The 27128-nt window shown below is 36.0% G+C and overlaps 1 protein-coding gene across 3 annotated transcripts in view; it reads right to left on the bottom strand.

Annotated features, from left to right (window-relative positions):
* The window catches only part of LOC145693173 (uncharacterized), a 95694-nt gene that overhangs the window by 26739 nt on the left and 41827 nt on the right, over positions 1 to 27128 (bottom strand). For all 3 annotated transcript variants that reach the window (XM_081768938.1, XM_081768939.1, XM_081768940.1), the window contains 2 exons: positions 25620 to 25709; positions 14386 to 15535 (listed from right to left, as the gene is read on the bottom strand). In XM_081768938.1, coding sequence (XP_081625064.1) covers positions 14386 to 15535; positions 25620 to 25709 — 1240 coding nt within the window. The remainder of the gene's footprint in view (positions 1 to 14385; positions 15536 to 25619; positions 25710 to 27128) is intronic.

Genomic DNA, 27128 nt, shown 5'->3' with positions numbered 1-27128 from the left:
CGACATCAAACATCTTTTAAATGTATGACTGACGATTCCTCTCGAGTCTGAAAGCCACCACAATTGATTAAAAGAAAAAAAAAAAAACTGACTTGGCAACGCCGAGTTACAAGATGAAGAAAATTTACTTCAGGTAGCTTCTGATGATATTTGTCGAAACTTTTTCCTAATGAGTCGACAGGTAAAGGGTGTCGTTTATTTTTGCTGGTCGTAATAACGATGCCGATTCTAAGCCGAGGAACATTTTTGAACTAGTAATATAATAACTGAAAACACAGAAGATTTCGTAGTAAGTTTGTTTTCACGATTTTACATCCATCGCTTTAAGATGGCATACCTTGGTTTCTGTTCTTTACTTTTGCGCATTACTATAATCATCACTTGATGCAATATCTAAATCAAATATTCTTTCAATGAAAAGTCAATTATTTTGGCTTCTGCAATGTACCTTTTCCAGAAAATGCGTTGTCACCACTATTATTCAACTTTGTTCTCTAGTACGCTATAAGGAAAATCAAAGATAGCAACCTGGCACTAGAGCTGAATGGTATTCAGCAAGCTATGGTGTATGTTGATGATATAAATCTGATAGGATATGATACGAGAACAAAAGAAATGAACAGATTTTATTAAACACTTGCAGGGACATGGGCTTAAAAGTAAATGCTGAGAAACCTAAATACATGGAAATTCGCCGGGATCGTAACACTACAAACCTCATATTGAGAACTGCATAATTTATATCGTTTATCAAACACTGTTAGGTCATCAAGTCTAGAAGGCTCAGGTGGACAAGTCATGTACCCACAATGAAAGGAAGTAGGAATGCTTTGAAAATTTTAACAGGAAATCCAATTGAAAAATGACCATTAGGAAGAGAATATTAAGATGGATCTGCAGAAATAGGAATACAAAGTAGAAATTGGATCCAGTTGGCTAAGGACATAAGTCAATGGAGGACTTTTGAGAACAACATGCCATTGAATCTCCAGGATCCATAGACCATAGAGTTAGTTAGTTTATGCACCTTTTAAATATCCAATAAGTACAAATGTTGTCTCTCTTACAATAACTCCTTCGGCCAGAATATTTGCAAGCTAAGAAGTGAAGAGCCTATATTTCTATGAATTATTATTTATCTATTTACTTTTGTAACATATAATCGATACTGACACTTAATAAAATATTCCTCGTGAAATACCATGTGTGTGTAGCTGTTAGGGTCCTTTTTCTATAAAGTATAATGAATTTTGTAACTTCATCTCGTTACATGAAGTTTTCTTTCTTCACCAAATGTATACATATATAATCTGCTGTTTAAAAAAATGGTACACTCCCCATCAAAAAAATTGCGACACCTAACGCCGTGCAGCTATGCAATCCAATATACACATTCTTATCCCATAATCGTGTCTGGTAGAAAGACCCCTTCCCTCTCCTTCTTTCTTCTCTCCCATACTAAAATTAGCTAACAACATGAACGAAATTCTAATTTCAAACTACACATGTATTAGTATCGATAAAATGAAATAACAAAACCGAGACGAAACAAGATTCATAAGTTGATTTTGGGAGAAACTGAAACACACATACTGAAAAATTGAAAGCAATGAACGTCTATTTCACAGAGGTTCAGAAACGAGCCAGAGAGAGAGAGAGGGAGAAGGCGAAATAAGAAGAAAAGTGAAAGGGAAAACCATTATAAAGTTCCGTTACCAGAAATCCAAAAGCAATATAGAAATAACGTTTGTTTTATACAGAGCGTTCAAAAAGTCTCTATACACCTGAATCGTGGCAAGTCAAAGTCGCATTCAAAGTCTCATGAAATAAAATTTTATGCGAAGGTTTGCAACACTGCTATATTATCGCCTTGCGTGAAGTTCCTTTCTTAGATTCCAGTCGGCAAAGTGACGTTGAAGTGATTGTTGCATCTAGTTAGCGGTCTCTGAAACAATGGTGTTAACTTTGGAACAACGAACATTCCTGGGTGAACATGTGTTCCGCGAACAAGGTGAGTACAGACTGTCAAAAACAACTTTGCAGTTAGGTTTCCGGATACACCTGTTCCGAATCGTCACACTCTAAGGGCACTGATCGATAAATTTAGAGACATTGGAACGGTAATGTACTATGATCGAAGTGGTAGACCGTCAGTGCTCAATGAAGAAAAAATGCTACACATATCGGATGCAATGCAATGCAATTATTTACCAGTTCATAGAAGAACTAACGGAAGACGAAATTCGTAATGCTTGGATACAACAAGATGGCGCTACAGCACATACAGCTCGCCAATCCATGAGATTACTGCAAGAGATTTTTGGAGATCGACTAATTTCAAAGGGATTGTGACCACCTCGATCTCCTTTCTTGTCTCCTTCGGGTTTTTACTTCTGGGGTTATGCAAAGAATTCTGTTTATAAAGGGAACCCCCACACCTACAAGAACTCGAAACAGCTATTCGAGATTTTGCTCATAGCATTCCACATGAACAACTTGTGAGAGTATTTGAGAACAAGAAGAAACGTGTGCAAGCATGTTTGTAGGCTCATGGGGGACATTTCCAACATTTGCTGTGAAAATGTGTGTGTATATGATACGCCCTGTACATAGTGCTTTTATGCTATAAAATATAATAAATTTTGAATAAAATAATTTTCTCGTTACTTTGAATATGTGACAATTCAGGTGTATACAGACTTTTTGAACGTATAGAGATAAAATTGAATGATTGCTATTTTGCTGGTAAATTTTTATCAGAAATATCCTATATTAAAAGTCCAAACAGTATCATAGTGAAAAGTTACAAATGTTCAAATGGAAAATTCCATGTTCCTTCTAGATGTAGCAGACCTTACATGTTTCAAATTTCAACGTGAATAAATCACATTGAATTATAAGATGGAAACAAATTTGTGTCGAACTAGTATAAATAAAATTTTGTTTTCAAATAACCAAACAAGTTATCATTTTCTAGTCTTTTCCGAATATTAATCTGTACCGAACATCCAGCATCACTTTCATCTCTTGCGAATATAACGTTGTAATTTGCACAGAGAGAATGAACACGCTCAGAGCTAAAACGGATCATAGTGTCAGTCGGATGATGTTGGTTAGCTTATGGACCACCACTGGATCAAGGATTCAAACCCATAGTGACCCGATATTTCGACTGAGACTCGGTAACCCAGATGACAAAAAAGAGATCTTGCTTATTCTCTTGCGTTTAAACAGTATTTTTTTCAGAGATGACCAGGACTGGAAATGTTATGTCCAGAGCACGAAAAACTCGACGCTGAAGTTGCCAGTTAATTACATTCTCCAGACCACGTCTATCGTTCGCTTGCTCCGTTTTAACTTTGGAACACGCACACGCAGATGAAGTGCGTGTGTACGTGAGAGAGAAGGGGGAGAAGTGAAAGATGCAACGACAAGAAAGAGAGAGAGAGAGGGACGAATATAAATATGAAACATACTTATAATTACAATGTATGATAAAGAACGCACACACTGTTTATTCGAATTCTCGCCAGTGATGCTTTGTAAGTTCTCCAACAGAAGATAAAAATCTGTTTGCAGCCATTATTTTATGCGAAAAAGTTATACTACCTGGTGGGGAATCGAACCCAGATTTTCTGCTTGGAAGTCTGGTACTTTACCACTACACCACCGATTGCTTTACCTAAACTTTGTTAAACAAATGCTGTAATATTTCTTTCTGAGAACGATAACACGAAAAGTGTTTACTACAGATCAATGAAATGTTTCGAATGTCCTGGTAAATCCCTTGCCCTTTCCCAACCAATATTCGTAAATCGTCTCTATCATGACAAAAGTGTTTGCTTCCACATTCTTAAGCGTATAATATGAGAAATTGATTCTTCATTATCACTTTGTAAAAAATGCAAGTTTGGCATGAACAAGATTTGAACCCATGCTAGACACCTTTATTAATCGTAATTCCATTACGTTACCGGTACGCTACCATGCCACCTGAAGCTAGAAGGCAAATATTACTTACTTTAGCCTTGATTATTAAAACGATCAAGCTTCTTTCTGTAAGTTTATTTGCACCTAAGTGCACAACGAAATTCATTTATTCGACGACCTATAGAGAAATTAGTACCCACTAATAAAGGAAACAGCATACAATCCAGTAAAACTTACAGAAATAAAAACATATTATGAATTAATGTCGCCGTGAAAGTTCAAAAGTATGCCAATAATAATAATAATAATAATAATAATAATAATAATAATAATAATAATAATAATAATAATACTTTACCACTACACCACCGATTGCTTTACCTAAACTTTGTTAAACAAATGCTGTAATATTTCTTTCTGAGAACGATAACACGAAAAGTGTTTACTACAGATCAATGAAGTGTTTCGAATGTCCTGGTAAATCCCTTGCCCTTTCCCAATCAACATTCGTAAATCGTCTCTATCATGACAAAAGTGTTTGCTTCCACATTCTTAAGAATTGCACGTCTAATATGAGAAATCGATTCTTCACTATCACTTTGTAAAAAATGTAAGTTTGACATGGACAGGATTTGAACCCATGCTAGACACCTTTATTAATCGTAATTCCATTACGTTACCGGTACGCTACCATGCCACCTGAAGCTAGAAGGCAAATATTACTTACTTTAGCCTTGATTATTAAAACGATCAAGCTTTTTCCTCCAAGGTTATTTGTATCTAAGAGCACAAAGAAATTCATTTATTCTACGACGTAGAGTGAAATTAGTACCCACTAATAAAGGAAACCACATTCAATCCAGGAAAAAATACAGAAATAAAAACTTATTATGCAGTAATTTTGCCCTACAAATTCAAAAGTACGCCAATAATAATAATAATAATAATAATAATAATAATAATAATAATAATAATAATAATAATAATAATAATAATAATAATAATAATAATAATAACCTATATTGTAAAATTGAAAGGGACTGTGACTTATAGTCTCTTGAACCACCCGACCGATCTCGATCAAATATTCAACATTGATAATGTTCGTACCTTGGAGTATTTTTATCTATTCGTTTTGATGGTGTTACTTAGGGCAGGGGGAGGATGGAAAAATATAAAAAAAATAGAGAAAACTTAATGTCTTGAATCAAACGACCGACGTGGAGGAAATTTACAACATAGATTACGTTTGTGCAGTGGAATGCTTTTAATCATTTCACTTTGATGATGGAATGTAGGGAAGGAAAGGACGGAGAGATATACAAAAATCAATTTAAATTAAAATAAGAATGACTATGTTAATGAGTTAATAAGTCTTGAACCACCAAACAGATCTGCATCAAATTTTCAACATGGATGAAGTTCGAGCCTGGAGTGGTTTTCGTCATATCACTTTGACGGTAAAACTTAGGGGAGTGGAGGGTAGGGGAAAGATATATAAAAATAAATAAAACTTAATAAGTCTTGAACCACGCGACCTATCTCGATCATTTTTTAACATATATGAGATTCGGGCCTAGTATGGTTTTCAATATTTTACTTTGACGCTAGAAATTAGAGAAGGGAAATGCGAAAGGGATATATATATATATATATATATATATATATATATATATATATATATATATATATATATATATATATAATTTAATAACTTTTGAACCACCATACCAATCTCGATAAAATTTTCAACCAAGATGAAGTACGAACCCGAGATGGATTTCCTCAGATCATTTTGATGGTGTAACTAATTGAAGGCAGCAAAAAAATAGAACACACTGACGACTTCGCATGCAAATGAAGAAGTAGAGGAAAATTATGAGAAAATAGAAGAAATTATAGATAGGGAGAAGAAGGGTGCATGCATAATTCTAATGGGAGATTTCAATGCAGTTGTGGGAGAAAAACAGGAAGGTAGTATCGTAGGCAAATATGGTTTAGGCGAAAGAAATGAAAAGGGAGAGGGACTAGTGAATTTCTGTAGACAGAATTCACTAGTAATTGGGAACACTTGGTTCAATCAGCACAAGAGAAGAAGATATACATGGAAATCACCAATAGACGGCGGAAGATATCAGATAGACTATGTTATGATTCAGGACAGGTATCGGAATAGCTTAAAGAACGCCAAGACCCTTCCCGGGGCTGATATTTTCTCTGATCATAATCTTGTGATGGCCGAAGTAGATATTCAACTGAAAAATGTAGGCAGAAGAAAAGTAGGAAACAAAGTGTTGAATACTGAAAAGTTGAAAAACGAGGAAATAAGAAATCTTTTCGTTGAAAAATTCGAAGAAAAATGTTCAAACGAGAAAAGGATAGGCGCAGGTAGTAACGCACGGTGGGAACATATTAAACGTTGCTTACAGCAGGCTGCAGAAGAAGCAGTAGGCTACCGCGAACACAAAACTACTAAAAAAAACCATGGATTACAGAGCAGATGTTGCAAAAAATGAGGGAGAGGAAGATGTGGAAACAGGTTGATACAGAAGAGGGCAGAAAGATGTACAGAAAGTTAAATAATGAATTACGAAGAGAAACAGACAGAGCGAGGGAAGAGTTTTACAAAAGAAAATGCGAGGACATAGAAGAATTAGAAAGAGTTGGGAAATATGAGGAAATGTACAAGGAGGTGAAATCTATGGAATTTCGGAGGAAACAAGGGGGTATTATAATGGCAGTAGAAAATAAGAATGGGAAGGTAGTCAGCGAGAGAAATGAGGTCATAGGAAGGTGGAAAGAATACGTTGAAGACTTATATGACAGTAGGGATAGACCGTGTAGCCTAAATGTTGAAGTAAAAAATGAAGTAGGCGAGGATGATAAAGGATTTAGTATTCTTCGGGATGAGTTTGAAAAGGCTATATCCAGGATTAGGAATGGAAAGGGAACCGGAATAGATAACATACCAATCGAATTTATTAAAAATATAGGAGACAAGGGAAAGAAAGAATTGTTGCGACTATGCAATGAAATATATGAAACAGGAGAATGGCCAAAAGACTTTCTGAAAACGATCATGATACCGATGGCTAAGAAATCGAACCCAAAGAGATGTGAGGATTATAGAACTATTAGTCTCATATCTCATGCAGCTAAAATTCTGCTCCGAATACTGAACAGAAGGTTATATGGAAGAACAAATAAAGATGTTGAGGAGGAGCAGTTCGGGTTCAGAAGAGGCAAGGGCACAAGAGATGCTATTGGATTATTAAGGGCGATCGGTGAAAGATTTATAGAAAAAGGGAAAGAGGTGTATGTTGTATTTATTGATCTAGAAAAGGCTTTTGACTGCGTGAATTGGGCATTGTTGTTGGGAGTTCTAACAAAGATAGGGTTGGAATGGAAAGATAGAAGACTCATAAGAAACTTATACATGAACCAACAAGTAAGTGTTAGGATAGGGGAAGAACTGACGAAAGAGAGTGCAATTGGAAGGGGAGTTCGACAAGGATGCTGCCTCCCGCCAACACTATTTAATGTCTATCTAGAAGAGATAGTGAAAAAGAGTCTACATGATGATGATGGCATTTCGGTAAGAGGTAGAATGATTAGATGCATAAGATTTGCAGACGATATGGCGCTTCTTGCAGAATCTGAAAAGAAAATCAATAAAATGTTAGTAAAAATGAGAAAGAGCTTTGAAGAATATGGGATGAAAATAAATGTTAGAAAGACAAAAGCCATGGTGATTGGAACGAAGGGGTCTGTGTCAAATATAAAAGTAGGAGGGGAGAAAATAGAACAAGTGAATAGTTTTCGATACCTGGGTAGTATTCTTAGTAATGGCATGAAATGCGAACGTGAAATAAAAGCAAGGATAGGAATGGCGAAAGAAGCCTTTAGGAGGAAAAGAAGTTTGTTTTGTGGGACCTTGAATAAAGAGTTGAGAAAAAGACTCATAAAATGCTTCGTGTGGAGTGTCGTACTGTATGGGGCGGAAACGTGGACATTACGTAAAGGTGACGAAAATCGACTGGAAGCCTTCGAAATGTGGGTGTGGAGAAGAATGGAAAGATTTAGTTGGGTAGAGCGGAAAACGAATGAGAGAGTGTTAGAAATGGTGGGTGAGAAAAGAACACTTTTAGATATTATTAGGAAGAGGAAGAGAAACTGGTTGGGACATTGGCTAAGAAGAGATTGTATCATGAGGGCCGTCCTAGAGGGTATGGTGGCGGGAAAGAGAGGGAGGGGGCGAAGGAGACTACAATTAATGGATGATATTAAAACAGAAAGATCATACGTGAAGACGAAAAGGTTAGCGGAGGACCGTGGAGCATGGAAGCTTCTCAGCTGCGGCAAGTGACCTGCTAATAAAGGCAGAATACCTATGATGATGATAATGACTAATTGAAGGGGTAAGGATAGCAACATTTAAAAGATAGCGAAAAATGGCCGATATTAGTATCGAATCTATGATTTGTGGAGTCGCAGAGATGAACAGTGACACATCTGATGCCGTTTAAATCCAAATTCAGCCCGCAACATGGAGGAGGGGAAGACATATAAAAATGATCAAAATAACCAAGTCATTGTGGAATTCATAGTTTTCCGGGTGGCTGAGATGAACAATAACACTAAAGATGCCGTGTTTCGCAACGTGGGAAATAAAACTCACCGAAAATGACCGATATCAAAGAGCGCTTTAGTAATAGTCAAAAGTGACTGAATAACGGAGCATATTATTATTTTTTCTCAATTTAGCCCAGCAAAGCTGCCAATTGATGCTAATAATAATAATAATAATAATAATAATAATAATAATAATAATAATAATAATAATAATAATAATTATTATTATTATTATTATTATTATTATTATTATTATTGGCATACTTTTGAACTTTCACGGCGACATTAATTCATAATATGTTTTTATTTCTGTAAGTTTTACTGGATTGTATGCTGTTTCCTTTATTAGTGGGTACTAATTTCTCTATAGGTCGTCGAATAAATGAATTTCGTTGTGCACTTAGGTGCAAATAAACTTACAGAAAGAAGCTTGATCGTTTTAATAATCAAGGCTAAAGTAAGTAATATTTGCCTTCTAGCTTCAGGTGGCATGGTAGCGTACCGGTAACGTAATGGAATTACGATTAATAAAGGTGTCTAGCATGGGTTCAAATCTTGTTCATGCCAAACTTGCATTTTTTACAAAGTGATAATGAAGAATCAATTTCTCATATTATACGCTTAAGAATGTGGAAGCAAACACTTTTGTCATGATAGAGACGATTTACGAATATTGGTTGGGAAAGGGCAAGGGATTTACCAGGACATTCGAAACATTTCATTGATCTGTAGTAAACACTTTTCGTGTTATCGTTCTCAGAAAGAAATATTACAGCATTTGTTTAACAAAGTTTAGGTAAAGCAATCGGTGGTGTAGTGGTAAAGTACCAGACTTCCAAGCAGAAAATCTGGGTTCGATTCCCCACCAGGTAGTATAACTTTTTCGCATAAAATAATGGCTGCAAACAGATTTTTATCTTCTGTTGGAGAACTTACAAAGCATCACTGGCGAGAATTCGAATAAACAGTGTGTGCGTTCTTTATCATACATTGTAATTATAAGTATGTTTCATATTTATATTCGTCCCTCTCTCTCTCTCTTTCTTGTCGTTGCATCTTTCACTTCTCCCCCTTCTCTCTCACGTACACACGCACTTCATCTGCGTGTGCGTGTTCCAAAGTTAAAACGGAGCAAGCGAACGATAGACGTGGTCTGGAGAATGTAATTAACTGGCAACTTCAGCGTCGAGTTTTTCGTGCTCTGGACATAACATTTCCAGTCCTGGTCATCTCTGAAAAAAATACTGTTTAAACGCAAGAGAATAAGCAAAATCTCTTTTTTGTCATCTGGGTTACCGAGTCTCAGTCGAAATATCGGGTCACTATGGGTTTGAATCCTTGATCCAGTGGTGGTCCATAAGCTAACCAACATCATCCGACTGACACTATGATCCGTTTTAGCTCTGAGCGTGTTCATTCTCTCTGTGCAAATTACAACGTTATATTCGCAAGAGATGAAAGTGATGCTGGATGTTCGGTACAGATAAATATTCGGAAAAGACTAGAAAATGATAACTTGTTTGGTTATTTGAAAACAAAATTTTATTTATACTAGTTCGACACAAATTTGTTTCCATCTTATAATTCAATGTGATTTATTCACGTTGAAATTTGAAACATGCAAGATCTGCTACATCTAGAAGGAAAATGGAATTTTCCATTTGAACATTTGTAACTTTTCACTATGATACTGTTTGGACTTTTAATATAGGATATTTCTGATAAAATTTTACCAGCAAAATAGCAATCATTCAATTTTATCTTTCTTTCTTTCTTCCTTTTTCTTTTCTTTTTTTTCACTTTGCATTAGTAGTCTAGAATGGAAGATATGACCTACGCTACTACTGGGTTTATTAGAATGTAGTTTGCATCAGTACGTCCAATGAACACTACCGAATTTACAACCGAACCACGCAGAAAAAAGCATGTGTGATAAACTGTTGACATTATTTTAGATGTGTCTGAGAGATCTACAATTGCACTGGAAATTGAATATGCTATTCTTTATGAAAGAGACTTAATGAATGTTTCAAGCATCCTCTATATATTCGAACAGTCTTGAAAAAAAAAATACAAAAGCAAACCTTATTTCTATGTAACTGTTGGATTTTTGGTAACGGAACTTTATAATGTTAGGTTCTTTTCTTGCTAAATTTAAAATTCCACATTTTTATCTGTTTTCCCATTCACTTTTCTTCTTATTTCGCCTTCTCTCTCTCTCTCTCTCTCTCTCTCTGGCTCGTTTCTGAACCTCTGTGAAATAGACGTTCATTGCTTTCAATTTTTCACTGTGTGTGTTTCAGTTTCTCCCTAAATCAACTTATGAATCTTGTTTCGTCTCGGTTCTGTTATTTCATTTTATCGATACTAATACATGTGTAGTTTGAAATTAGAATTTCGTTCATGTTGTTAGCTAATTTTAGTATGGGAGAGAAGAAAGAAGGAGAGGGAAGGGGTCTTTCTACCAGACACGATTATGGGATAAGAATGTGTATATTGGATTGCACAGCTGCACGGCGTTAGGTGTCGCATTTTTTTTATGCGGAGTGTACAAACCGTCCGTCGTTTGCCTCCTGTGCTGTTTAAAAAGATTACTTTTACTTGTGCATTATTATGTAACGATGTTTAGAGAAGTGGTAAGAGGCCTCTCGCTATATAATTTATTTTCTTATTTCTATCCCGGATATTTGAGCCGAAAAGACATCATCCTTAGTTCTTAGATTAATGGAATTTTCTGATATTGGAGTGTTTAGGGATTCTTGTACTCTCTATTTCCACTAGCCATTTCCTTATTAATGTCATTTGAATATTGTATATCATTCTCTTCATATATCTAAATCAATAGTTTGCAGTACAATCACATGAAACTAGTCTAAACAACATCTCACAGTTTACTGGTTAAATTTTTTGCCGTTTAAGACAATGTTCACAATTGCTTTCACATGACATGCATGGAAACTCAAACTTTCGTCTTGTGTAGAAAGAAAATTATACATTTCGGTAATGTTGTACTAATATATAAGATTCTTCTTGTTAAAAAGGTGACATCCCTTACACTTTGGAGTTTAATTCCTGTCGGCCTATCCTTACCCTATGAGTATGCTCTTACAACATGAGTGTCTCAAAACTATATTTTAATACGAGCTTCTTGACTCAAAAGAATATACTAAATTCTTTAATCTTTTAAAACTGAATGCATTTAGAAGATCGGAAGAGAAATTTTAAATGATGTATTAAATATTGGATTGGTCCGACTGATGTGTCTTTACTTAAAGAAAGAAAAAAAAAACTGGCCAGTTAAATTAATCACCGGTTTTAGCCACATACTTTTGCCAAAGATTGGATTTAGTCACAAAAGAAGTCTGTCGTCTGTGATGCGAAAAATTTCTCACACGCTGTCTTTGAGGACTTTATTGTGACTGAATTTAATCTTTGGCAAAAGTATGTGGCTAGAACCAGTGTTTTGTTTGACTGGTCAAGTATTGTACTTTTTTCTCCCTTTATTTGAACTTCGTCCCTGAAGCCTACTAGTGATCGAGATGCCGGAAGTGGCAGTAGTCGGTGGGAGAGATATCGGAGAATACAGTGCTTGAGGAACGATTTCATATTGCAACTCGTGGAGACACTGCACAGGCCTCTGAGCGAATGTTGGAGTGTATTGTGGAACATGGGGACACCCGTGTTGCACAATACCGGGTCGAAGGGTAGTTTTGGAAATCGTCCTGGATATAGATCACGATCTAACTATTATCCTGATTGTTTAGGATTATTGTAACAGATCCATTTTTATCTGATGTGACAATCTGATGTAAGAAAGCTTTGTACTCTCAGAGATCTGCACACCACCAGATTACGATCCCTGTTGACAGGTGGCACTCGTAAGTCGACTTTTTTACCTTACCGATTGCGAAGAGCCCCAAAACAACTAGATGATATCGTGCATACCTAACTCGACTGCAGTTGAGCTCACACTTTACGAGGGTGTACTTCCACGGTGTCCCTGAGGAGCTTATCAGAACATGCTGTCTAGGGCTGTTTTTCAATGGTGTGTCACAAACATAAAATTTCATAATTCGACAAGTATAAAGCGTTCATTTACCACTCTTGGTCGAAATGTTATGTTCACGTTTTCTGCTATTAGTAGTGAAGAATCTTCAAGTTGAGCTCTTAAAGCCACTTGCAATTGTGGGTTCTCCATGGTGCACTTTCATATAATTCTGTTCAACAACTCAATGTCTCCTGACTGACTGGAACCCCAGCTCTTTTCTGAACATGTACGGAGTTTGCGATTACATACGACCTCGGTCCATCTATTAGTTGCATTACATAGTTTCCCACTAAACGAAAAATCAGACATAGCAAGAACACCAACTCAACATAAATATATACTTGTCAATTATATCGTTACTGAAAACTTTGACAGTGTGGTCAGATTCATTCGAGTTTATTCTTACTTTACTGTTATTGCATTAGGTAGTAACAATAGGATTCAATTTTGATTGGTTTATTGTAATTTAGTGTTTCTTTGCAGAACCGAGGCTGTATCAGGCAAGGATCTATAGTTTAAGGTGGGATCCGAATTATTATAATGCGTTCAAATTTTAAGGATCTCAAACTGGAAATCGAACCCGGTACCCCATACACCAAAGAAGTGCTGTTAACCACTAGTCCACCGAGAAGATCTTAATAAGACATATATGCTTTTACCGAAATTAGTCCTTACACGTTTGGATACCGTTGATTAGACAAACTGATTCCATAACTGTCTTCGGTGAAGGTTGATACTTTAACCGGTTAACTGAAAAGCTCGAGTATATTCGAGATTTTAATTTTACAAATAATTTAAAACCTCGAGTATATTCGGGCATCATACGGCATTATTACAATTGATCACTGTTGAACAGTACAAAGTTTACAAGCTCGAGTATATTCGAGGTTTTATTGAAAGCACATTTTAGGCTTACGTAAATCATTGTTGCCTTCAGTAAAAATAATCACACTGTTGCCATTCGTTTTGTTCCTAAAATGTTAGAAGATGTTAGATGTTAGAATTTAGCAATAAAAAAATAGGTTAAAATTGTAACGCTCCTTTGGAAATAATTGGTAAGTTAGGGAACATTTACTTATGAACGTCTATGGGTCATATTTGTTCTTTTACAATATTTCAAAGCAATATTGTAATCGAAGCATACGTGGCGCCTATGATGTGCTTCTGAATTCAAACATATTCAAATATCATTTTCAATATGACTATTATGTTGATCAGAGCCAGATATTTCCAAGAAATACGTTGTATGTAGCTGCAGCCTTTTATCATCCTTCCAATCCGGGGGGAGGGGGTGATTTATGCTTCTATGCACTATTATAAATTTGCGTTTATTATAATCATCTTTAGCTTATAGGACACAAATGTAGGGTACTAAACCAAAGACTTCCCTTCTAATGAATGCATTGCATAGCTTTCCAATGTAGTTTTGGAAGTAAAAATAAGTTTGGATGGCCAAGCCCATCTGTTACAACCTTCATTGGTTGGAGTTCCAAAACTGTATCACACCAAGGCACGTCGCTCCCCAGAAATTCTAGAAATCGATAAAATATTTACAAGACCTAGGAAAAACTCTAAAAATAAATTGTGTGTGTGTGTGTGTGTGTAAATGAGAGTGTAAAGGAAAGAACATACGTTAGTGCGGGATAGCTTTCACGAGTACTTCCAGCTTTCGTGTTTCTGTATTTCACACTTGCCTCCTGCCACACTTCAGCACATATTTTGACACTCATACACAAGTACATATTTATATGTATTTACTGATTTGTTCAGCCTACCTTCTGTGGCTCAGATCTATGGTGCTTCTCCTGAGCACAGGACGAGGAAGGATTACGTGGTGGTAAATGTTTATCTGGTGGCCGTGGACTTTTTCTCTTAGTTCGCTCTTCCTGTTTCGCATCACCGTCCGCCTCTAATTTATATGTCTCTGCCTTGTCGGTTTGATATCTTTGTTTGTTAATTGATACCGGATCATTTGTATGTTCGCAATCTGATTCGGAACACTCACACCTTCTTCCATGTTTTCCTTCCTGCCTGTCCGGAGAATAATGCCTCTCAAGTTCCTTTTGCCTCTCCGGAGAATAATGTTTTCGGAATTCTTTCTGTCTATCCGGAGAATAAAGCTTTTGAAGTTTCGTTTGCACTACCTTTCTGATTCCGTGTCCCAAAGGTGGAAATGATGATTTCGGGTTGCTATTTGTATTGTCCGTGGGCTCATTTCTTGAGTTTTCGTCCTGCTTATCGAACCTACCTTCATTAACTGAATCACAAGGTCTCATATTTGTAATATTACGTAGTGTCACGAGATCTTTAGAAGTACTTTCTCTTTTGAAACCTGGAATTCTTTTGTGAAGAGCAGTGCGAACGGCTGATTTAGTTTTACGTTCAGAAGAATCTACCATTTCTTTATTCGTTGGTGGTTTTCCTTGTCTGCTTATGCTTAGAGGTATTTTCCTTTGTCCGCTGTCGGACAGTACGCACTTTTGGATGTCGCGTTTCTTAGTACGTTGAGAAACTGTGTTCTGAGGTACATTATAAGCTTTACTTGATACAGATTTACGCATAGTATTGGAAGTTTCTACTGCATCAACTGCTAATTTCTCTGTGAAATCGTCAACCGACGGGTACTCAAACTCTTCTGATTCAGCGTTATCTTCTTCACTGGTTCTTTTCCTTTTAAGTGGCGATCCTTCGTACGTATTTTCCTTCTCATCACACTCTTGCAGTGGTAAGAATAAATTTACAGGAACTGTTGTGCTTGTAGGTGACTGGAGCAGACTTCGCACTTGACCAGAGTAATTCCTCTCTCGCCATGATTCATATTTTCTTTTCAGCACTTCCGGTGATATACGGGCTGTTTCCTCGAGTGATGCTGGAGCTTCACCATGAAAACATCCATATACTAAGCCTGGCTTCTTATTCTTGTCCCTGAAAGAATAAAGAACAAATAAGAAACTTTGTATTATGGCTAGAGACAGAATGTTCAGGCACTTAAAACATGGAAAATAAGCAGGTGAAACGGCTAATAATTTAAAAAAAAAAAAAAAAACTAAAATCTATCTGAAAATAATGAAGATAAATATTGAATGAAGTTAAGCCCTACATAGTGTTCAAATAATCTAGAAACAAATCGCTGTTTGTAAAGAACATCTTATTATAAAGAGAGAAGCATGAAATTCTTTCCATGTATATCTAAGAAACTAAACTCCTAGCGCAACACAGCTCTTTGGGGAATAATGCACACCAGCCAGTTTGTGGGCCTCATGCCTTTGGGGTAATGTGTGGTCAGACATTGGTTTCCCTCGCTGTTAATGCTGGCTTTCTAGACTGAGTTCGCTACTGTTTTCTTTAAGTAGCTCCCTAATGCCTTCATAACGCAGAATGGACGTCACAATGCCAACATCATTTGATGAGTATGAACGGCTACCCATCTTTCCTCTGCCCTTCTCGCTGATCTAGTAGCTAGCGCGTATGTCTTCGCTCCACGTGACTCCGAGTTCAATTCCCGGTGAGAGAACATAAAAAAAATTCACAATCATTCACTTTCATTCATTTAGCCTTAATAACATAATCGCTGGACGTTAAATTAAAAGAAAAAAATAAATCCTTCCTCTGATCAGGTCTGGCAATGCTTGACTTCGCTCATCTCATGACAAGCGGTATTATAGTGCGAGTAGGGCGTTAGCATTTTTATGCGTATCTAATAAATGAATTACTTCCAGTATTTTATCACTTCACATAACAGTCCAAAGTTTTACAACACTTTACACATAACAGTCAAAGAAGGAATTATTGGTCACTTTCGAAAATTATTAGGTATTATTTTAATGTAATACATCTTGATAGGATATAATAAGACATCATTAACTGCAATATCAAATGATAGTGATTTTTTTCAGTGAAGTTTAATAATTATGTCTTTGATTATGCGACACACTTCCCAAAATCTAAAACAATCTTTATTTTCATAGATATAATCAGAACATGTTTAAAGCACGCAAGAATATGTCGATTGGTACATTTTTACGTTTGAGCATTTGTTCAATTCCCTTTTTAATTTTTCCAAATCCTTATCAACCGCAATAACTCTTTCATATTTCTTGCGATGATAATCTTTCTATTTATCGGGGTGGAGCTTGACACAGATCTGGACAAAGCTGATTACCTGTTACTTTTAAGTTTCTAGGAAGCAACAGAAATTATTATTAAACAGAAGGTTTATGTAGTTGTTCGAATGAAATCTTCAGTTGGAAGAAAATGTAAAGAATTAACATTACAAGACATTTTAAGCTACAATAGAGGGCAACGTTATCATATCTGTAACATTTAAAAATAAGTTTTCTAACACTCGGTTGCTAGTCAGGGTTGACAAAATCAATTTTTTTTTTAAATAAAAAAGTTTTTTGTTAAAACTTTTGTTTGTTTGTTTGTTTAAATCATGTTTCTTTCGTTTAAATAATTTTCTCTATGTATTTATATTGCATATGAACAGAAATAAGTTTGTTTCGACTTGGTGTTATTATTCAACAACGGGGTTATGCTGGAAGGGGTCTCATAAGCTTCAAGCGGAATCCAAACCGCTTCTCGGCTTACATCTGAGAAAAATTGTCCTCCATTTGGACTCGAAACCGAGACTAATGGCCACAAATGCGATGAGTCTGCCGACTCACTCACGAAGGACTCTTTATAAAAATACGTTGTACTGATCTTAACATACTTGTTAATATACTAATTGTCAAGCGTCATTTCAGAAGGACAAAAAGATAAACAGTTGCACAAGTGAAGTCATTATACAGAATTATATACAAATCGAGAAACTTCCGCCTTAGCTATCGGGAAAATTCTGTTATTACTTTAAATGAAATGCAATAACGGAAAAATTCCGTTATTGTTTGGTATGTAAAATTTTAAGATCAACGTACCATAATCAGTATGCTAAAACTGAGGTATTAAATTACAAATTTAGCATGTAGATCTCATTCAATAAAATTAATACTGAAAAGTCCAAACCAAGCGAATGTTGGAAGTAGGCAGTCGATAATTTTTGCCAATTTCTATCAATATATTAAGCAACCTTGGCCTTCTTTATGAAACAACAGACATTCAGGCTAGAAGAAATATACAATTTGATTTCGTTTAGTATGTTTACGCTTAACATTTTTATGTAATACCAAGGTTATCAATGAGACTTTCGCCTGAAGTGACATCCGAACCGCTACTTGGTTTACACTTGAAAGAAGTGTTGTGGTTCGACCGAGAATTGAACACGGGACGCCTTGATTTAAAGGTGAAAAGAGATAAAACTAATGCAGATGGTTTGATATGTGGAAACGTCACCATGAAGTTCACACGATTTAAAGCATTTTTCGTTTTGTTTTAACATTTTTTTTTTAATCAAATGATTTTAACCAAGGTTTAAACCATAAACCAGCCAACCCTGTTGCTAGTAATTACAATTCCTAGAATTTGAACAAATGTATTCCTGTATACGAATATGAAAAGTAAAATTTAACTGCTCAACATGCTTACGAATTAGATTGTACTGATAGTCAAAAAATTAAATACCTTGCATAGTTAACTTCCAAAGAATGAATGAAGATACGGAGTAAAACGAAGAAAGAACACCACCAATATCAGAAAGTCCAGAAATCAAGTTTTTGGTCAAAGTCTACACCATGTTCAAAAGCTTTACGATCTCGGATTCATTTCTTTTTTTGATACTACCAGTATAGTATCTTTGATCGCTAAGTAAGAACGAGTAAAATGTACATCCCGTTTGAACAAAAATAAAATCTACCAAAGAAAATATTTATTATTACTAATCTGTTTTAGTTTTGGCAATATATCACTGCCTTCATCATATGCACTATCTTCTCTCGTTTTGTCCCTAATTAACACTTTGGGCGCGGAGGTCGTAAGCAGTTTTTTTTTCCCGCTCGCGGCAGGATTTTGGCAGTTTTCAAATTAACATATAGTAAGAGTAAATGAAATATATGACATTTTGTTAAAATAATAAAGTATGGTTCTTTCGATACATTTGATATCGTCAAATTTGCGATATTTTTGAAAGAAACTATTTTTTGAGTTTGAAAAGAAAATCATAGATCTGAATATAAATGTTATAAATATACAAACTGAATACAATAGCATTATTTGTACATGAAAAATGCATGTCACCAACAGTAGAGTATTGTATGATGCACGGGAGAATAGTATACACCAGTTTTGTACCAAAGACAAAACGTAAGGTGCACCAAAAGTACGAAGGCTAGTCAAGAAAGACTTGGACTGATTTTTTTCTAGGCAATTTATTATTACTCAGCAACAGGCACATGATCCTTTTCAAAGTAGTCCCCGCCCATTTGAATGCACTTTTTCATTCGAGTCTTCCAGTCCTCAAACACGTGTCGCAGGCCATTCTTTGAGAGGTCCTTCAAAACCGCCTCCGATGCCTTCAGAACCTCGGAATTATCGGAGAAGCGGCGTCCACGCAGTCTGGATTTTAGGGCAGGGAATAGAAAAAAGTCGCACGGTGCGGTAGGCGTCTCCACCATCCTCAAACCTTTGCAACAGCTCCCTGCAAGTCTCCACTCGAACGGCCTTCTGCTCTGGTGTCAGGAGTCGCGGAATCCATCGCGCACACACTCGGCTCATGTGGAGGTGGTCATGCAAAATTTTGAAGGCACTTCCATGAGATATGCGTAGTGCGGCTGCCAGATCGTCGATACTGATGCGGCGATCTTCTCTAACAATGACTGCTGCCGTGTTAATGTTCACCTCAGTAACAGCTGACGCTGATACACCTGGTCCACCAGCTTTCGTGATTGTCATTCGGCCCTCTTTAAACTCTTTGAACCACCAGAACACGGTACTTCGTGGCAGAGCGTCATCTTTGTAGGCTGCTCTCAACATTCCTAGAGTTTCTGTTGCACTTTTCCCCAGGCGATAGCAAAACCGTATAGCTGCAAATTGTTCATCTCGTAATGACTCCATTTCTTCTACAGGCGACTTCTAGAGGCGGCGCAGAACATCACCTGCAATAAAAAGTCGTGGTTACCAAACATGCAATGATTCCTTAACAACATTTTATATATGTGCACAGCAAGACCCACCCTACTTGTATGCCAAACTATGAAGCTCCAGCGTTAACAGAACTGCCGGGAAAAAAATCAGTCCAAGTCTTTCTTGACTTGCCCTCGTACTTGTCAAAACCTGTCCGTAGTCTCTGCAGTTACAAGCACATCTGTTTTTTGTGTGAAACAAACGGAAACATTCCGGAACGAAATACCAACATTGCAATCTGGACAATAATACCTACTGTCCTTTTTTACTCTCTGTCCCTTTGCTTTTCCTTTTGCAGTGTACACTACGCATTTTGTTTACTTTTCTTCAATTTGCAGTGAACATATTTGTTCAGTTTTCTTCAATTTGGAGACTTGTACTTCTTTTGGGATACCCTTTCGTTGTTTCATAAGTGTTCCCACCCTGTGCGTCTATCAATACCGCATTGTTCTGTAAAAACTGGAATAGGAGGCACTTTATCTTCTGATTTCCAACAGTTTCAGTTACAAATTGATGTTACGTAACATGACTGTCATTTGGGACAATATTGGAGTCCCCTCCACATCCATGGCTCCCCCACTTTCGAAAAAAAAAGGTAAATGCCCGATTTCATTTCACTGAACTTCGAATTATTTCATATAACAAATAATAAAATTGGACTACCAAAATTCTTCTCCGCGAGTAAGCATTCGACCAACCTCTATGCTTTATCACAACACTACACACTATACATACCGATTCGAAACAAAAAACGAAGAATTGTTCATCGAAATACTCAACTACATCTGATATGTCATCTATATCACTTTCTTCAGATGGTAAATATTCGTCACTGCTACTATAAGACGACACTTCATCAATCCACGCTTGACTTTCAACGTCTGGAACAACTTCTCTGCAACGTTCTGCTATATTGCACGAATAAAAGCAACACAAAACGAGTGCGGAACATAACTTACTTTCCGCTAGTTTTGTGCAACCATATTGCCATTTCCTGGTAAAAACATGAAAAACAAACATCCAAAACCACATCCGTACAACGAAATCCGTTTTCATACGGATTTGGGCGCAATACATAACACAATTTTTTGGTCCGTATAAATAAGGACGTCGCGTCTCTAGAAGGAACACGCAGTCTGTATATATACGGACTTCGCGCCCTACGTGTTAAATTCCATATAAGCTGTTTCTGTACATTTTTCATCAATTGTTTATAATCTTGTTTTATATTCTTTTTTTCATTATCCTTAACCATTTCGGTTTTGCGTTTTCCTCCAAAATTGATTTGCTGTCGACTAGATAAGCTCCGGTTCATCCAATGGTTTACCTTCCTTTCCACACTCGGGAGGTACTTTCATCTAAATGTTTGTGACTGATAAAGAAAATGATATACATGTGACATATGATATATATTAGCAGTGTCCGGCTTCGCACGAGAAGAATAATGTTCATGCATAATATTTGAAAGTACAGAACTTAGTTTAAGAATAATTTGGTATTGTCCCAATTCATTCCTGGGCCAACTTACATGCCCGTTCCTGACTAAACTTGGGATTAAATGCGATCGATACGGTCATCAATCAGCTTAGCAGCCCCGAAAACCATGGTTTCGACATTAACTCGGTCATTCTCGACATTTTATTTTTCATCTTTCTCATCTCCCATGGCGATGGTGGCTGAACTTCAACTTAGACGTCATCAGGAGTGTTATTATTCATTTCAGCGACCCCGAAATATATGGATTCAACATTAATATTAGACGTTTTCGATATTTTTTACGTTAGGGTTGCTGTGTCTTACTCCCACAGTATTTTTTTCTAGATTGTAAGACATATCTATATGGCAACTTGTTTTTAAAAATAAATTTACATACCCAGTTTCATTTTCCTAACAGAAGGACCTCGTAAGATACTTCCATTTTTGACATATAATTTAAACCACTTCCTGGGACCGCAGTGGCAAAGTGGTAGAGTGGCTATAGCCCCCCCCCCTTGACCCTCAGGTATACCCTGGATAAAATGGACTTCAATCCTCTTTTACACTGGATAAAGCAGCAAACTATGGTTTAGCCCCTCCCTTGATCATATCCTGGATCCGCCACTGTATATATATATATATATATATATATATATATATATATATATATATTCAAAGATAAAAATTATCTTCTGTCTCGTGAAAGCAGTGATTTATGTGATATACGATATATGAAGATAATATGTCTGATGAAGGAAATGGTATATTGCTGAAACAACAACACTGCTTAAGTGTCTACGTAGTACCTTCCAATCCTAGAATGAGAAGCATTTAAACCTCTTTCTCGAAGAGACACTTTCCGAGGTATGCCGAATAGAAAACCTCGATAGGATAGTTTGTTCTTTACTGAATACTTCTACTTTATCTCTATTTCATAGTAGTGGTTGCTTTCTAGTAGCTCATAGTTGCAGTCATACTATGAGAGTATGCTGATTTAATAACTATTAACTATTATATACGTTTACCGCATACTGCTAGAACTGATTGCTCGACTTGACTGTAGTTTTCATCGCTACCTAAATACAACCGGAAAACTGAAACAATAAGTACAGGACATGGACATGGCCTCAATCTTTCCCTAAGGAGGTTAAAGCTCTATCAGGCCAAGATCAATTTAGGTACGCATACATAGTTTATTATTATTATTATTGATGTTGATAATAATAATAGTAATAAAAAAGGAGACATCCGACTATAGATTATTTAAGATGTATCGATTTTGTCATTTTCTTTTCAAGTTAAGTTACCTTCGTATATCGATTCCTTCGACTGAAGTTTACCACTCCTTGTAAGAAGGTTTTACATTAGCGTAGTATGTCTACGACATCAGAAGTCTCGTATTTAGACAATGTAATTATTGAAGTGAGAGCCTGGAGTAACCGGATATGAATATTAAATGTTGAACGTTGAAATTGTTTGTTGAGAGTTTCAACACTGTCTTAAAAAAAATCAATATCATCAGAGTTGTAGGCTCGTACTATCTAAGCGAACAGTACTCTCTATTGAAGAGGTACCATCGTTCAAAGGAAAGGAGCTGTCTGCACACGGTTTACAGAAGATTCGAGCAATGAAAGTTAGTAGCGGCTTGTCTCGCTTACGACTAGACGTTGGCTTGCTCCTCATTCTTACCATTTATCTGTCCTTTTACCAGCCTACTTGGATCGGTATGAATCTTAAAACACTCATAAAATATGTGAAATTACACTGGGAAATCAAAAACGTAGCATACACTTGATCTCAGGAAATGTTCTGTTGACTTTATAAGATCATCACTGAAACAATATTACATACTTCATTAGCGCCTAGTTTACAAACTCCTTCATTGCATTGAAAGTCCGAAATCATTTCTAAACCATGTTCGTTTCTTTGTAATTTAAGTATTTTTAAAATACTTAAATACCAAAGCTGCATAATGGAACCTACACTTCAATACTCTTTCATTAAATTAATACATATTAGGGAGTCTAAATAGTGGGCCTTTTGCACATGAAATGGCACTAGTGTCCCAAGTCTCAGGATATATGAGTCACAGCGCGTCATACCTAACGTCATTCAACAGCTGACAGGTGTGCAAGAAGTGCTGGAATTCGTATAATTAGATGTAAGATATTGCGCCGTGAATATGAGTGAACTTTCCGCAAAACTGAGCTACATTTCACAATTTAATTTCGATAAAGGTTCAAATGCTGCGCAGACCCGCGAAGAAACTCGTGCTGTTTACGGGCAACACATTATCGAAAGCTACAGCTAAAACATGGTTCAGTCGCTTTCACTCTGGAAATTTCGATGTTCAAGGTGCTCCTCGTAATGGGAGACCAATTACAGCAAAAGTAAATGATATTCTGGCTAAAGTCAAGCAACATGTAAGCAGTTACGACATTGACAATGACCTAAACATCCATTAACAATATTAAGCCAAATGGAGAAAACTGGTTACAAAAAGATCTGCGTTTGAGTGCCACATGATCTGACTCCAAAACATTTACTCGATCGAATCTCTATCTGCGAATAGCTACTGATACGTAACGAACTCGAGCCATTTCTGAAGCGGTTATCACGAGTAATGAAAAATGGATAATCTATGACAACAATGTATGAAAAAGATCGTGGTCGGAACGGGAAATTTTACAGTCTGTGGTAAACTCCACACTAACATCCAGGAAGATAATGCTGTGCGTTTGGTGGCAATGAAAGGGCATCCTGCATTACGAGCTGCGGAACGATAGATTCGGACCTGTACTGTCGACAATTACCGTGAGTACACCTAGCAAGTCAAAAGAAACGGTTGGAGTTGGTCAATAGACATTGATAGGGTGTCGTATACAACACTAACAATGTCAGATTGCTACATCTTTAACAGCCCGACACAAACTGAGAGAACCTAGCTGAGAGGTTTCAATGTATTTATTGTATAATCCAGACCTGGCACGTCAGATTCTTATTTGTTTCGGTTTCTTTAGAACTCCTGTTAAGTTAATTTCACATAAGGTCTGTGATAACCACGTATCACAGGTTTTTGACCAGAAACCACAGAAGTTATATAACGACGGGGTTATGGTGTCGCCAAAAATAGCAGAAAACCATCGAACGAATTAGTGCATATGTAATTTCAAAATGTTATTTTCAAGTCACAATAAATGTGTTCTCAGTTTTGCCTTCCAAAGGTTCAATATTTTTTAGACAACCTGATATTTGGGAAGTAAAAAAAACTTTTAATAATTATTTTAAAATATATACAAGTTGTTATAAATTATCTTATTATACTCATTATGAAAGAACGACATGATATATACTGTATACTTATATACATAAGGCATTTACATGTTTCAGAATGTTCACTGTATTTATATGGCGTTCTTATACCATAACTGTACTACTCGTACTATCTATAGTTCTTCAGGCTAAATAAAATGCATGAATAAGTGTTTAAACCACACCACATACATCTCAACGGGAATCGTGCTCGGAACCACACTTACGAACTTTTTAGCAACTTGGATTTCATTTTCTGTTTATTTAACGTTTTATGCGTGTGTTGTTTCAAAATAACGATGAAATAATCAGTAAAATAAAAAAAAAACTGGGAAGACATTTAAACAACCTACGAACACACTATCAGACAGTGAATCGAATCTAAGATCAAACTTGTGTTCTACATTCATTGAATTTGTAAAACTACTCATTTTTAAGTAAAATGCAGACAGTACTGTACTTGTTATTCCAGGAATCTGTATTTATGGAGGGGGAAATTCCTCGTAATGAAGTTTCTACTTAGATAAATCGTCTTGCACATTATTCTTAATCTTATTGTCCCTGCGTATTTTATACAAATTATACAATTTCAAGGGGCTCTTCTGCTGCCATCGTTGGTTGCACGATTTATGAAGAACACCAAGCTGCAAGAATTCTATACATAGGGTTGTGAAATCTATGCGACATTTCATAGTGTAGTCGGTAACGCTCTTATGTTTGATGCGAACGATCTCGAGTTCGATTTCTGGTGGAGGTACTCCGTCAAAAAAGTGTAGAAAACTTTTTAGACCAGCGATTTTGAATCAGGTTTTGACTCATTCACACCAGGCAAATGAAGGGATAGTACCTAACATAAAGGTCAAAGGCAACATCCTTCCTTTTATACTTCCCCGTCTTCCCCGGGTAGTGTGAACGCCGAAGGACGTCATCCCTCATATCTAACAGGCTTCTTAGGCCATAGATACCATTAATGCTCACCAGAAATATAATTCCAAATTTAATCTACGCGAAAACTTTATTTCTTGAATTGAAGAAAAAATTACCTTGCCATGCAAATAATCATTAAAATGTAAGTTACATTATTAAGTTACGAATAATGTGTCAGACAGTTTTTCTATTTCATTTAATGTAGTACTATGTTACATTTTAATGTTATACTTACCTAACAGATTTATACGTTCTCTGTCCACATGTGTAAGGTCGAGGTTCATAATCATTCTCAAGATACTCTCCTAGTTCTTCTACAACTGTCCTAATAAAAATGAAAACAACAAAGGGGATTACATATTGCAGTTTACAAATAAAATAAAATAATAATAGAATTTGTGAGGCTATCTTTAACATAGATTAGATATGATCTATCAAATATTAGGGCGTAGTATAGGATTATTCCACTACACATTTATCAATGTTTGAAAAGATTTTTCATGTTAAAATAACGAAAAAGTGTATAGTTAACACCAATATACAGTAATTAATTTGAGTAAAACTATGGGAAAATAATAAAATTTTTTAATTTCAATAAAACACATGAGAAAGAGCTAGGCATGGTACAGTAAAATCGAATTTCTAATCTTCAAGAGCATCAAGAAATATTTTCGTCTTGGGCATAGATGTGCCGATGAAACTGAGTTAGATCTCCAAAGAGCTCTCACTGAATAAAGCAAATATGAATCCTCAGTCTAGATCGACTATGCCGAATTAAATTTGTGGGAAACTACGATGTACGCATATTTTGGTATACAAGTATCATCACATGAATTGCCGAACTTATCTTTTACGAAATGGTGATGTTTAGGCATCATCACGCATATATAATAAAAGATCTTATAATACTTTTTAAAGAATATTGTCTTAAATCAAATTTGATTTCCACGCCCAAAGTTCAGATATCATCATCAAACAATATATATTAAGCAGATAGTAGTATGTTAAAATCAACTTCATATCAAAGTTTCCTATGCCAAAAGTTACTTACACAAAAATATCATAAAATCAAGTTCCATCCTATACCAAAATTTCTGAGAATTCCATTAATTTCCAAAGTATCAGTAAATATTGCTCTCGCAGCATTTCCATAAGTGTAACTACGAAATTTCGAGTTATTCAGTATAATGAACTAATTTGGCGTTATTTTAGCGTGAAGAATCCTTTTGCATCATGAACATTTTATCAAAACATTTACTGATTAAGTGAATTACATTCTCGTTTATATCATGCAAAGCTATCACGTACATCAAAAAGATGGAATGTCACGGCAACGACATCTGTCACTAAAAGAATTACAATCAATGTATAGTGAAAAATTCTCAATCTGAACACCTCTATAATTTACATGTTTTCCTGGTTCGTATTTATCTAATTCCTTCTACTTCCGCTCTTGGGATCCCGACTATCATTTTCGAGATAAACATTGCCTCCGTTAGTACGCTTCTCGAGATAAATAGGTATTTGAATGTCTCTTGAGATGGTAAATGCAGTATCACAAGAAATGACTTGATATTTTTAAATTTAATATCACTATATGGAAAGAAAGAAAGAAGACAAGAATTGATTGATTTTTTAAATAGTGGTTTCTTCAAAAAAATCAGAGGGTATTGTTCGTATTTTGTAATTAAAACACCATTACAAACAAAAATGATATATGATCCTGTTTCCATATAGTGGGCCC

Source organism: Thermobia domestica, chromosome 8 (assembly GCF_964235325.1).
Source record: "Thermobia domestica chromosome 8, izTheDome1.hap1.1, whole genome shotgun sequence".
Lineage (NCBI taxonomy): Eukaryota > Metazoa > Arthropoda > Insecta > Zygentoma > Lepismatidae > Thermobia > Thermobia domestica.
The sequence above is the reverse complement of the archived record's forward strand: the minus strand, read 5'-3'. Positions and strand labels throughout refer to the sequence as shown.